Genomic DNA, 13,179 nt, shown 5'->3' on the forward strand with positions numbered 1-13,179 from the left:
TAACAATGAATGAGTCAAAAGTCAACAAGGTCAACAGAATCATAGGGAAACTGTAATAACTGAAATGTAATAATAAATAGGAAATGCCTTTCAAGCATCTTTTCAGAGTGACACCACCGTCAAACAGCCTGTACGCCGATGATTTCTCAATCATACATGACTAAACATTTTCTCTTCTTTATGTCCATCATGTGATCAGTTATTAAAACAACTCTTCTGTCTGTACTCCCCTTTTCAATTTTTAAAAAGTATCAATTATAGACTTTGGAGTTCACCTTTTCACCAAACTTAAATTAAGTATTTAAATTAAAGTAGATTCCCTGGCTAAAAGAAATAAAGTATGGTGAAACAGAATACATTGTCCCAATCATCCACTAAATGATTATCTGCAGAATGAATAAACATTATCACAACCTATTTCCTGGTATGAATCCTGTCATCCCACACTCAAGAGTGCATTGAATAGATATTTGGCACCTCGTTAACCATCTGTAGTAAAAAACAAACTATAGATGTAAAAATACCCACAAACAGAATTGACTTTCTCTACTTGCTTGGTGGAAACCAAATGAAGTTTTTATGAAAAGATTTTACCATTCATCCGTAGCCCATTATGTAGTGACACATTTAATTAGTCAAAGTAAAAGGGGAAACAGCATGACATGTTGAGGACAGCTACAGTTCACTGACTCTGTGTGTTTGCATATGTGTCCTGCCTCTCTGCTCCCAGCCGTTAAGAGGCCAGTGTTGATCAGTGACTGTCCAGGACTTTCAGAGACACTGACACGCCGGCAGCACGATGATGATGTCACTGATTCTACTGCTGGCCAGCCTGGGGCTCCTTGTTCAGGGTGAGACTCTCTTCTGAAATCTTTGCTTCAGGATGCAACCAGGTTGACCTCAATGATGTTCTGCTATGATGGAGAAAGACTGGAACAAGCAGCATTTACCTTCTTCCATCTCTTCTCCATGTTAAAGAAATGAGACTCTTCTGTTTGGATGTTGATCATCTTTCTCCAAGCTGGATTTGTCTCAATAACCCTTCTGCTCTTTTTCATGTTTTCCAGGTTCATCAGGAGAAATCATCCTGACTCAGTCTCCTGGATCTCAGTCTGTTGCTCCAGGACAGTCTGTCTCTATCAGATGTAAAACCAGTTCAAGTGCTGGTACTTGCCTAAACTGGTATCTTCAGAAACCTGGAGAATCTCCTAAACTTTTGATTTATTATGCTACAAGCCGTCACACTGGAGTTTCAGACCGTTTCAGTGGAAGTGGATCTGGAACTGACTTCACTCTGACCATCAGTGGAGTTCAGACTGAAGATGGAGGAGATTATTACTGTCAGCAGTGTAGCAGCTTCCCGTTCACACAGTGACACAACGTCGTACAAAAACCTCCTCAGCTGGAGAGGAACTGATCTGACTCAACAGCTGCACACAAACTACACCACTACATGATTTATTAACATACATTTATAAGTTAGACCACAATAACACTTTCAGCATAAACACATTTTGTATATTTCTGTTAAATATAGTTTTAGGACTATTTTTGTGCAGTTTGATGGTTAATATAAATTTGCTCAAAGTCAGAATAACAACTGTATAATTTCAGCTCTTTTAACAATATAGTCTATGTATCAAATCAAATAATAAATCAATTTAGATGTAGGTAAAAAATAGCTAATAAATGCTTTATTTGTACTTTTTATGTTGCTTTGAAAATGCCAGAAACTTGATATAGTCAAACTCAGTCTACTTGATGCATTTTATTAAACTCAAATATCAATGACACTATGCAATTTATCACTCAGACATTCTGAGTGGGTTGTAGTTAATTAGATCATCTTGACAACTATGACTCAGCACAATTCAGTACAGCGTAGAACACTACAATTATTTGTTTTCAAAAATCTTCACATAGATTATTAAAAACCTAATGATCTGACCCTGAGACAAACTCAGATATAAGATGATGATCATGTCCTACTTCACAATATAATTACAATAAATTCTTCTTAAATGTAGTTTACTAAGATTCTTTATATTTTCTGGACATTTCTAAAAAGCTTTCAACATGAGAGTTATAGTAGTCTATAGACAGATCTAAAAACAATTCATCATAGTAAACACTTCATTTAGGAGATACATAGTATATCTGAATTTTCCTATATATTATGTATATATATTACTATATATTGAAATAATTAGCTTTCCTACAAAACCAAATTTAAAATTATTCCAATGAAACAGTTTCTGAAGTCACATAAATGATGGATTTACTTCTATCTTGTCTGGGTCACATTAACGATTCTCTGATTACTTTTGTGTTTTCAAAATATATTAAACATGCTATTATATTACCTTATAGTTTCTTTCTCTAGATATGTCCAGGCAGTTTTACATTAAACTCAGTTGAGTTTAACATTTCTAGATTTATGGAACTATTAAGACAGAGATATCGGTTTCATTTTTTTTACAATAACAGACATGGAAACAACTGATTTGATGAAAAGTACTTTATTGTGTTAAAATAATCTAAATTAAAACATTCAACACACTTTATCAATGAAACATGTAATCAGACAGTGAGTGAGGGAAAGAGATAAAGAGATAAAGAGAGAGAGAGAGAGAGAGAGAGAGAGAGAGAGAGAGAGAGCAGACTGAGATCAGTATCAGAGTGAAACCAGTAGCAGAGTCCCAGTGAGTCAGGTCAGGACTGGGAACACTGGTCTCTCCTCAGTGTCTCTGAGAGTGGAGTCTGGGAGCCCTGGGTGGCCTCACAGGTCACAGAGCCCACCTTCTCCCACTGGTCTTTAGGGAGCCTCAGGGTGCTGCTCCAGCTGTATTTGCCGTCCTTCCCCAGCACCCCGGGGCTCCTGCTCTCCTCCCAGCTGCTGCTGCTGCTGCTGCCGTCCACCTTCCAGGCCAGACTCCAGTCTGAGGGGAAGCCCTTGTTGGCCAGGCACATGAGCGTGGCCTTCCCCTCCAGTAGCTCCTCACTGGAGGGGGGCAGCACCGTCAGGGTGGGACGGACATCACCTAGGAGACACCAATCAGCTTAGAGGACAGGGACCACACAGCTGTCAATCAACCAGCAGACACTTGGACACCTTGACTGTGTGAGAGTTGGTTTTCTCCTTTAAGGAGTTTCTGTCAGATGGTTTTTCTGCTCCACCAGTCACTCACTCACACATTGTTTCACTTCCCTTTAAGAAGCCTCTCATGTAAATCAGCACAGAGAGAATCATCTACACAATGAGCTGATATATATCTAACTATACACTGGAAATAAAATGTCAACTTTTGGACTAATCTTTAAACCTCCAAATCAAAATCATCACCAACCTAACTATACATTACTTTAAAGTATTTAGTGTAATAGAAACAAATCCAGAAAATGAGCTGACAACATCAAATGTTCTTCATGTGGATTTCGATCATCATTACCAAACAAATAGTTCAAATAGTTTTCAAACTTTGAAAAAAAATACATGACACAGTAAAGAGATGTTGCACATTTTCAAATACCGATCTTTATCTTTGCTCTGTTCAATTGTTTGAATATTTGAATCTTCATTTGCTTTAAACAGTTATCATTGATGTGGAAAATGAAAAATGAATCTTGTAGAACAGGTTTTCAGTTTTATCTTTTCCACACTTCAAGTCATTTAAATTTCAGTTTGACAGAAATGTGTAAAGAAATGTTTAGTGAAGCTGCTCTGAGTTAGTCTCCACGATAAAGGAGAAGTAAAAAATATGAATACTAAAAGTAAATAAAAATATATTTTATCGACTGTAAACAGAATTTAAAACATAACTTTACAATATTTACAATATAGTTTGTAGTATTTGTGCAGAAACTTACTTCCAACATTCAGTCTGGTTCCTCCACCAAAAGTCCTCCACAGTGATACAAAGTCATTGAGCCGCCGTACAAAAACCTCTCACTGTAGAGAGACACGGCTCTCTGACTTTGACACAAACAAACTCACCAAAATGAAGCTGTTTGTAAAATCTCGTCAAATGAAAAGAAAACTGACAATAACACAGTGCTGCAGATTTCCTTAATGCATGTTTCTTCTCCTGCAATTAATTTACATAAGACAGAAGACATTAGATTAGATTGAGTTTATTGTCCACCTCAGTGGAAATATGTGTTTGCCTTCTCCCAAAGTACAGTAAAGGTAAATACAATGCACATGACACAGCACACCATTGGAAATATACAGAATACAATATAAAATTGTGTAAATGGGCAGGTAGCAGCAGATAAGTTCTATAAATAATACAAAAAAGCTAATCTTATTAAATAACAAGTGTTTCCTTATCGAGTCATTCTGTGTTTAATGGCTGTATGACATAGGGAAAAAAATACTTCTTGTAAATGTTCCAGCAGGTCCTTGGGACCCTAAATCTAACATTTATTATACTCTGATAAAGTGATTGATCCATTGATGAACAGCATCATCAGAGTAATCCAAGTCCCTGTTGGAGTCAGTCAGAGCATTTCCATAGAGAGCCACTTTGCATCAGCAGCACCATGCTCCAGTGCTCTGGGAGAGTTTATAGTCCTGAGAGTTGAACACTGGATGACTGACAGCTGTCCTTCATGACAACAGAAGACACAGAAATCCTCCTCATCAAAAACATGACTTTGATCTCCGTCCTCATCTGGACTCTCCTCTGCTGCTGCTTCACAGGTAAAGTCCAGAGAATCAAACTCCTCTCCTCTATCAACATCCGTCCCTCTGAAATGAAGCCGACTAAACCGTGACGCTGCTTTATGTTTTTGTCTCTGTATCCTCAGAGTCCAGAGGCCAGGTCACAGTGACTCAGCCTGGAGCAGTGAGCTCTGCTCTGGGAGGCTCCGTCTCCATCAGCTGTAGGACCAGTCAGAAGGTTCATGTTCATCTCAGCACCTACCACTGTTTAGCCTGGTACCAAAAGAGAGATGGAGAAACTCCTAAACTGCTCATTTACTATGCTAGCACTCGGCAATCAGGGATTCCAGATCGTTTTACAGGCAGTGGATCAAACTCTGACTTCACTCTGACCATCAGTGGAGTCCAGACTGAAGATGCAGCAGTTTACTACTGTCAGAGTTATCACAGTGGGGATGTGTTCACACAGTGAAAAAGCGTTGTACAAAAACCTCCCTCAGTCAGACTGAACAGAAACTGAACTGACTGCTGCAGCTGGAAGCTACTGCAGAGACTGATACACTTCACTGAGGACACACACACACACACACACACACACACACACACACACACACACACACACACACACACACACACACACACACACAGACTTCTTTTAGCGCTTTTCCTTATGGAAGCAAGGGAAGATTCTTATAAAACACTTCATATATGCTTTTCAATAAAACATAAAAGTACATATAACATAAATCATAATTAAAAAATCCCAAACTACAAAAGCCACACTAAACCATTTGCTCCCTTTAAAAGGTTTTCACAGTGTCCACTTAAGTCCATCTGGAGACACTCCCAAAGATCAAAACTCCTGACTTCAGAGCCACAGTCAACTTCACTTATAAGTCTGTAGTGAGAAAAAATAAATCAAAATGTTTATGACCTCCTCGTTATATAGGCCTGTATAATCTCATTGATATTGGAGGGTGCCTGACCATGTAGGGCTCTAAAACTGATAACAGGTTAGTGTTAGTACTTACCTTCACTGGTACCTTCAAAAACCTGGAGAATCTCCTAAACTTCTGATTTATTATGCTACAAGCCGTCACACTGGAGTTTCAGACCGTTTCAGTGGAAGTGGATCTGGAACTGACTTCACTCTGACCATCAGTGGAGTTCAGACTGAAGATGAGTAGATTGACTTTATTGTCCACTTCAGTGGAAATTTGTGTTTGCCTTCTCCAAAACTACAGTAAAGGTAAATACAATGCACATAACACGGTACACCATTAAAAACATACAGAATACAATATACAATAGTGTAAATGGGCAGGTAGCAGCAGATAAGTTCTATAAATAATTATAAAATAACAAGTGTTCCCGGATGGAGTCATTCTGTGTTCAATAGCTGTATGGCATAGGGAATAAAATACTTCTTGTAAATGTTCCAGCAGGTCCATGGGACCCTAAATCTAACATTTACTATACTCTGATAAAGTGATTGATCCATTGATGAACAGCATCATCAAAGTAATCCAAGTCCCATCACCTGTAGGACCAGTCAGGATGTTTATGGTTGTGACAGGTTAGCCTGGTACCAACAGAGAGATGGAGAAACTCCTAAACTGCTCATTTACGATGCTCGCACTCGACAATCAGGGATTCCAGATCGTTTTACAGGCAGTGGATCAAACTCTGACTTCACTCTGACCATCAGTGGAGTCCAGACTGAAGATGCAGCAGTTTACTACTGTCAGAGTTATCATCTCATCAACAGCCAGTGGGTGTTCACACAGTGTCATACAAACATTTCCCTCAGTCAGACTGAACAGTAAGTGAACTGACTGCTGCAGCTGGAAGCTACTGCAGAGACTGATACACTTCACTGAGGACACACACACACACACACACACACACACACACACACAATACAGTATGTATCCATCGGTAATCTTTGAAGCACAAAGACTTAAACATTAAACGTTCTGTATCCTCACTACTCATTACAATATGTATTTAATGAAGAGTTAAGCATTAGCAGCAAAAATACAAACACTGGAACACAATTGTTACTAAAGAGATTCAGACTGTTAAGACACAAAAATATTAACACACTACTGCAGTGGGAGAGACACTCATGAAACCTTTAATTCAAACTTTGATAAAGTTTTATCAAAATTATATAAGAATATGATTGATGTTAGTACTTGAATTTTATGACAGAAACCTTTCTCTAGCATGATCCATAGACATTTATATTATATATCCTCTAATATTGGATGTTTAACACTTCTAACATAATTAATCAATTCTACATCACATAGTAAGTGATTATGGGAAGATTTCTAGTAATACATGGCACTCAACAATAAAGTGCAAATGAATGCTTCCATTTTTATGTAGCGTATTTGCAGAAATTCCCACGACTACCTGAAAATAATTGATTGATTTACTATTTAAAAACTGAGTTTATTTTAAACTTGTGCCTGTAAAATCAAAACTCAGGACAGGAAAGAAACAACAGCTTAGTATATGGGGACACGGTGGTATGTGGGGATGTGGTGGTATGTGAGGATGTGGTGGTGTATGGGGACATAATGGTATATGGGGACTTGGTGGTATAAGGGGGACATGGTGGTATATGGGGATGTGGTATAAGGGGGACATGGTGGTATATGGGGATGTGGTGTTGTATGGGGACGTGGTAGTTTATGGGGACGTGGTGTTGTATGGGGAAGTGGTGGTTTATGGGGATGTGGTGGTATAAGGGGTTGGGTGGTATGTGAGGACATGGTGTGGTATATGGGGACATGGTGGTATATGGGGACGTGGTGGTATATGGGGATGTGGTGGTATATGGGGACGTGGTGGTTTATGGGGATGTGGTGGTATGGGGACGTAGGAACTGGAATTTGAGTAAAGGTGATATATCAGATGTATTTTATTTCTTCTTGTTGGTACAATGATTAAAATGGCTGAATTTGTTAAAAGGGATAAAATGGCACATTGAAAGTGTTGTTGTTACACGGGCGCCGCCATGTTGGAATTCCACAACTGGCTACGTCACTGGCATGGTAAGGAGCCATAGAATGTAAACAGTCAGAGGCTAACGGACATGGCTGAGGAAACGGAAATCAACAGATCTAGGGGGTTCATACTGTATTGCCCCTGGCTGCAGTAATGTATTGTATAGGGCTAAGGCAGCTGGGGTTACGATACATTTCCACAGGCTACCTTTGACAAGGAAACCAGTCCTCAACTCATGGCTAGCTGCCTTTAAACGGGCTAGCTCTCGAACAGCCCCTGGATTTAGCGAGCATTGTTTAGCGACAGACTATTTTTAACAAGGTCACTGGTGAGGGTTAAGTCCAACAGACTTAAACCTGAGGCCATTCCATCAATGTTCAACTTTTCAGGCTACAGTACAAGGCAGACCGATAGACCAACGGCAAGTACTAACACCACCGATGCTATCTGCCGCAGAGACAGGGCACTGAAACGCTCACATCAGGCAGAGGACAGAGAGGTATGTTTAGCTGTTATCCAGCATGCTAGCAAGTCTACTAGGCAAAGGGCTGGATGTAACATTGTTGTCACATACACAAAACACGTACATATTCACTTTCACGCACAAATAAAGCCTAACGTGTAGGCTTTATGGCGTTCAACAAAACTGAGACTGACACAAGTCATTTCATTGAATTCATTGAAACTGAGTCACAAAACCAAGCTAGATACCACACGATCCAACCTAGGGAAAGGGATAGCAGCTAAACACGTTGGAAACACTTGTGTCAAACTCCACAAGCTAGCATTCTGACCATAGACTCTATGAATAAATCCTGACTCTGACAATATCACAGATCAATAATAATGCGTTACTAGCTGCTAACTAAACCACAGCAGGTCTATAAACAGACTCCAATGTCCCTTTCTACTCACCCTGAAGCTAGCTGATGTTCACCGCCTCAGGGCACATTGTTGATGCAGAGGGAGTTCAACTCGCAGAAAAAGCTGCTAGTTCCATAGTAAGAGGTATCTTTGCAGTATCCATTTGTGCAATATCCATCAACGACCACAAGGAAAAAATCTGCCAACTCTACACTAGCCTAAAGTAAACGGCAAAACTCGTGAATCCTCCGTGCTTCTATGGTCAACTATCCATGGTGACTCTCCTACATGCAGGAAACTTTTTTTTCTTTTTTCAAACTTTATCTATTTTGATTTTAACATTGTGTGTGCAGCTAACTTAAAAAGCGATCCCATTGGATGAATTCATCCAATCACAGATGGATTCAGTTGCAGTGTCCATGCTCCGGCAACGCCCACACACACACCAGTCACTTCCCCCCACACGATCCTGTACTGTAGGTGGAGCCTGAAAGTGATCATTCTCCATGTGGTGGTAGTCAGACACTACAGGCCTGTCCCTCACAGGCTCAAATGCGTAACCCATGCCATTAAAATTACTAATTTTCATGTGTATTTAATATGCTACACTGTAACCTATATACCTTCGCAGGTCCTACCATGCCAGTGATGTCATTGAAATTGTCAGCGTTCTAATACTAACAAACGTCATTTTTGTGTTGCTTGGAAAAAGCTACATTGATTTTTTTTTATTACATTTTTTAGTGTAATTCAATTTTATTTGTCATGACCAACACGTTATCAACGCTGATTATTTCAGTTCAGTTCATCTTTAAGACACAATAATATTAACCCACTACTGGAGCGGGACAGTCACTCATGAAACCTCTAATTCAAACTTTCATAAAGTTTTATCAAAATTATATACAATTATGGTTGATGTTAGTACTTTTATTTTATTTTATGACAGAAACCTTTCTCTAGCATGATCCATAGACATTTATATTATATATCCTCTAATATTGGATGTCTAACAACTAATCAATTCTACATCACATAGTAAGTGATTATGGGAAGATTTCTAGTAATACATGGCACTCAACAATAAAGTGCAAATGAATGCTTCCATTTTTATGTAGCGTATTTGCAGAAATTCCCACGACTACCTGAAAATAATTGATTGATTTACTATTTAAAAACTGAGTTTATTTTAAACTTGTGCCTGTAAAATCAAAACTCAGGACAGGAAAGAAACAACAGCTTAGTATATGGGGACACGGTGGTATGTGGGGATGTGGTGGTATGTGAGGATGTGGTGGTGTATGGGGACATAATGGTATATGGGGACTTGGTGGTATAAGGGGGACATGGTGGTATATGGGGATGTGGTATAAGGGGGACATGGTGGTATATGGGGATGTGGTGTTGTATGGGGACGTGGTAGTTTATGGGGACGTGGTGTTGTATGGGGAAGTGGTGGTTTATGGGGATGTGGTGGTATAAGGGGTTGGGTGGTATGTGAGGACATGGTGTGGTATATGGGGACATGGTGGTATATGGGGACGTGGTGGTATATGGGGATGTGTTGTGGTATATGGGGACGTGGTGGTTTATGGGGATGTGGTGGTATGGGGACGTAGGAACTGGAATTTGAGTAAAGGTGATATATCAGATGTATTTTATTTCTTCTTGTTGGTACAATGATTAAAATGGCTGAATTTGTTAAAAGGGATAAAATGGCACATTGAAAGTGTTGTTGTTACACGGGCGCCGCCATGTTGGAATTCCACAACTGGCTACGTCACTGGCATGGTAAGGAGCCATAGAATGTAAACAGTCAGAGGCTAACGGACATGGCTGAGGAAACGGAAATCAACAGATCTAGGGGGGGGTTCATACTGTATTGCCCCTGGCTGCAGTAATGTATTGTATAGGGCTAAGGCAGCTGGGGTTACGATACATTTCCACAGGCTACCTTTGACAAGGAAACCAGTCCTCAACTCATGGCTAGCTGCCTTTAAACGGGCTAGCTCTCGAACAGCCCCTGGATTTAGCGAGCATTGTTTAGCGACAGACTATTTTTAACAAGGTCACTGGTGAGGGTTAAGTCCAACAGACTTAAACCTGAGGCCATTCCATCAATGTTCAACTTTTCAGGCTACAGTACAAGGCAGACCGATAGACCAACGGCAAGTACTAACACCACCGATGCTATCTGCCGCAGAGACAGGGCACTGAAACGCTCACATCAGGCAGAGGACAGAGAGGTATGTTTAGCTGTTATCCAGCATGCTAGCAAGTCTACTAGGCAAAGGGCTGGATGTAACATTGTTGTCACATACACAAAACACGTACATATTCACTTTCACGCACAAATAAAGCCTAACGTGTAGGCTTTATGGCGTTCAACAAAACTGAGACTGACACAAGTCATTTCATTGAATTCATTGAAACTGAGTCACAAAACCAAGCTAGATACCACACGATCCAACCTAGGGAAAGGGATAGCAGCTAAACACGTTGGAAACACTTGTGTCAAACTCCACAAGCTAGCATTCTGACCATAGACTCTATGAATAAATCCTGACTCTGACAATATCACAGATCAATAATAATGCGTTACTAGCTGCTAACTAAACCACAGCAGGTCTATAAACAGACTCCAATGTCCCTTTCTACTCACCCTGAAGCTAGCTGATGTTCACCGCCTCAGGGCACATTGTTGATGCAGAGGGAGTTCAACTCGCAGAAAAAGCTGCTAGTTCCATAGTAAGAGGTATCTTTGCAGTATCCATTTGTGCAATATCCATCAACGACCACAAGGAAAAAATCTGCCAACTCTACACTAGCCTAAAGTAAACGGCAAAACTCGTGAATCCTCCGTGCTTCTATGGTCAACTATCCATGGTGACTCTCCTACATGCAGGAAACTTTTTTTTCTTTTTTCAAACTTTATCTATTTTGATTTTAACATTGTGTGTGCAGCTAACTTAAAAAGCGATCCCATTGGATGAATTCATCCAATCACAGATGGATTCAGTTGCAGTGTCCATGCTCCGGCAACGCCCACACACACACCAGTCACTTCCCCCCACACGATCCTGTACTGTAGGTGGAGCCTGAAAGTGATCATTCTCCATGTGGTGGTAGTCAGACACTACAGGCCTGTCCCTCACAGGCTCAAATGCGTAACCCATGCCATTAAAATTACTAATTTTCATGTGTATTTAATATGCTACACTGTAACCTATATACCTTCAGGTCCTACCATGCCAGTGATGTCATTGAAATTGTCAGCGTTCTAATACTAACAAAAACGTCATTTTTGTGTTGCTTGGAAAAAGCTACATTGATTTTTTTTTATTACATTTTTTAGTGTGATTCAATTTTATTTGTCATGACCAACACGTTATCAACGCTGATTATTTCAGTTCAGTTCATCTTTAAGACACAATAATATTAACCCACTACTGGAGCGGGACAGTCACTCATGAAACCTCTAATTCAAACTTTCATAAAGTTTTATCAAAATTATATACAATTATGGTTGATGTTAGTACTTTTATTTTATTTTATGACAGAAACCTTTCTCTAGCATGATCCATAGACATTTATATTATATATCCTCTAATATTGGATGTCTAACAACTAATCAATTCTACATCACATAGTAAGTGATTATGGGAAGATTTCTAGTAATACATGGCACTCAAATGCAAATGAATGCTTCCATTTTTATGTAGCTTATTTACAGTAAATTCCCACAACTACCTAAAAATAAATGATTGATTTACTATTTAAAAACTGAGTTTATTTTAAACTTGTGCCTGTAAAATCAAAACTCAGGACAGGAAAGAAACAACTGATACAAGCTTAGTATATGGGGACGTGGTGGTATGTGGGGACATGTTGGTATGTGAGGACATGGTGGTATGTGAGGATGTGGTGGTATATGGAGACATAATGGTATATGGGGACATGGTGGTATAAGGGGTTGGGTGGTATGTGAGGACATGATGTGGTATATGGGGACGTGGTGGTATAAGGGGGACATGATGGTATATCGGGACGTGGTGGTATATTTGGGACGTGGTGGTATATGGGGACATGGTGGTATATGGGGACTTGGTGGTATATGAGGACATGGTGGAATATGGGGGCATGGTGGTATATGGGGACATAGTGGTATATGGGGACGTGGTGGTTTACGGGGACGTGGTGGTATATGCGGACTTACTGGTATATGGGGATGTGGTGATTTATGGGATGTGGTGGTATATGGGGACGTGGTGGTTTATGGGAACGAGGTGGTTTATGGGGAAATGGTGGTTTATGGGGACGTGGTGGTTTATGGGAACGAGGTGGTTTATGGGGAAATGGTGGTTTATGGGGACTTGGTGGAATATGAGGACATGGTGGAATATGAGGACATGGTGGAATAAGGGGATGTGGTGGTAAAAGGGGATGTGGTGGTTTATGGGGATGTGGTGGTTTATGGGGACGAGGTGGTTTATGGGGACGTGGTGGTATATGGGGACTTGGTGGTATATGCAGACGTGCTGGTATATGCGGACATACTGGTATAAGGGATGTGGTGGTATATGGGGACGTGGTGGTATATGAGGACGTGGTGGAATATGGGGACATGGTGGTAT

The 13,179-nt window shown here is 40.1% G+C and overlaps 3 gene segments (V, D, J or C); 2 read left to right on the plus strand and 1 right to left on the minus strand.

Annotated features, from left to right (window-relative positions):
* The first annotated feature begins 699 nt into the window (after positions 1-699).
* Positions 700-1,375, plus strand: LOC114567731 (immunoglobulin kappa variable 6D-21-like). The segment is given in 2 exon segments: positions 700-851; positions 1,068-1,375. Coding segments are annotated over 2 exon segments (360 nt in total).
* A 1,128-nt stretch (positions 1,376-2,503) lies between these two features.
* On the minus strand, positions 2,504-4,544 carry LOC114568596 (Ig kappa-b4 chain C region-like). The segment is given in 3 exon segments: positions 2,504-3,041; positions 3,868-3,945; positions 4,526-4,544. Coding segments are annotated over 3 exon segments (426 nt in total).
* Positions 4,545-4,650: 106 nt separating this feature from the next.
* LOC114568597 (immunoglobulin kappa variable 4-1-like) lies at positions 4,651-5,135 on the plus strand. The segment is given in 2 exon segments: positions 4,651-4,702; positions 4,810-5,135. Coding segments are annotated over 2 exon segments (378 nt in total).
* Positions 5,136-13,179: the final 8,044 nt, after the last annotated feature.

Source organism: Perca flavescens, chromosome 14 (genome assembly GCF_004354835.1).
Source record: "Perca flavescens isolate YP-PL-M2 chromosome 14, PFLA_1.0, whole genome shotgun sequence".
NCBI classification, from domain to species: domain Eukaryota; kingdom Metazoa; phylum Chordata; class Actinopteri; order Perciformes; family Percidae; genus Perca; species Perca flavescens.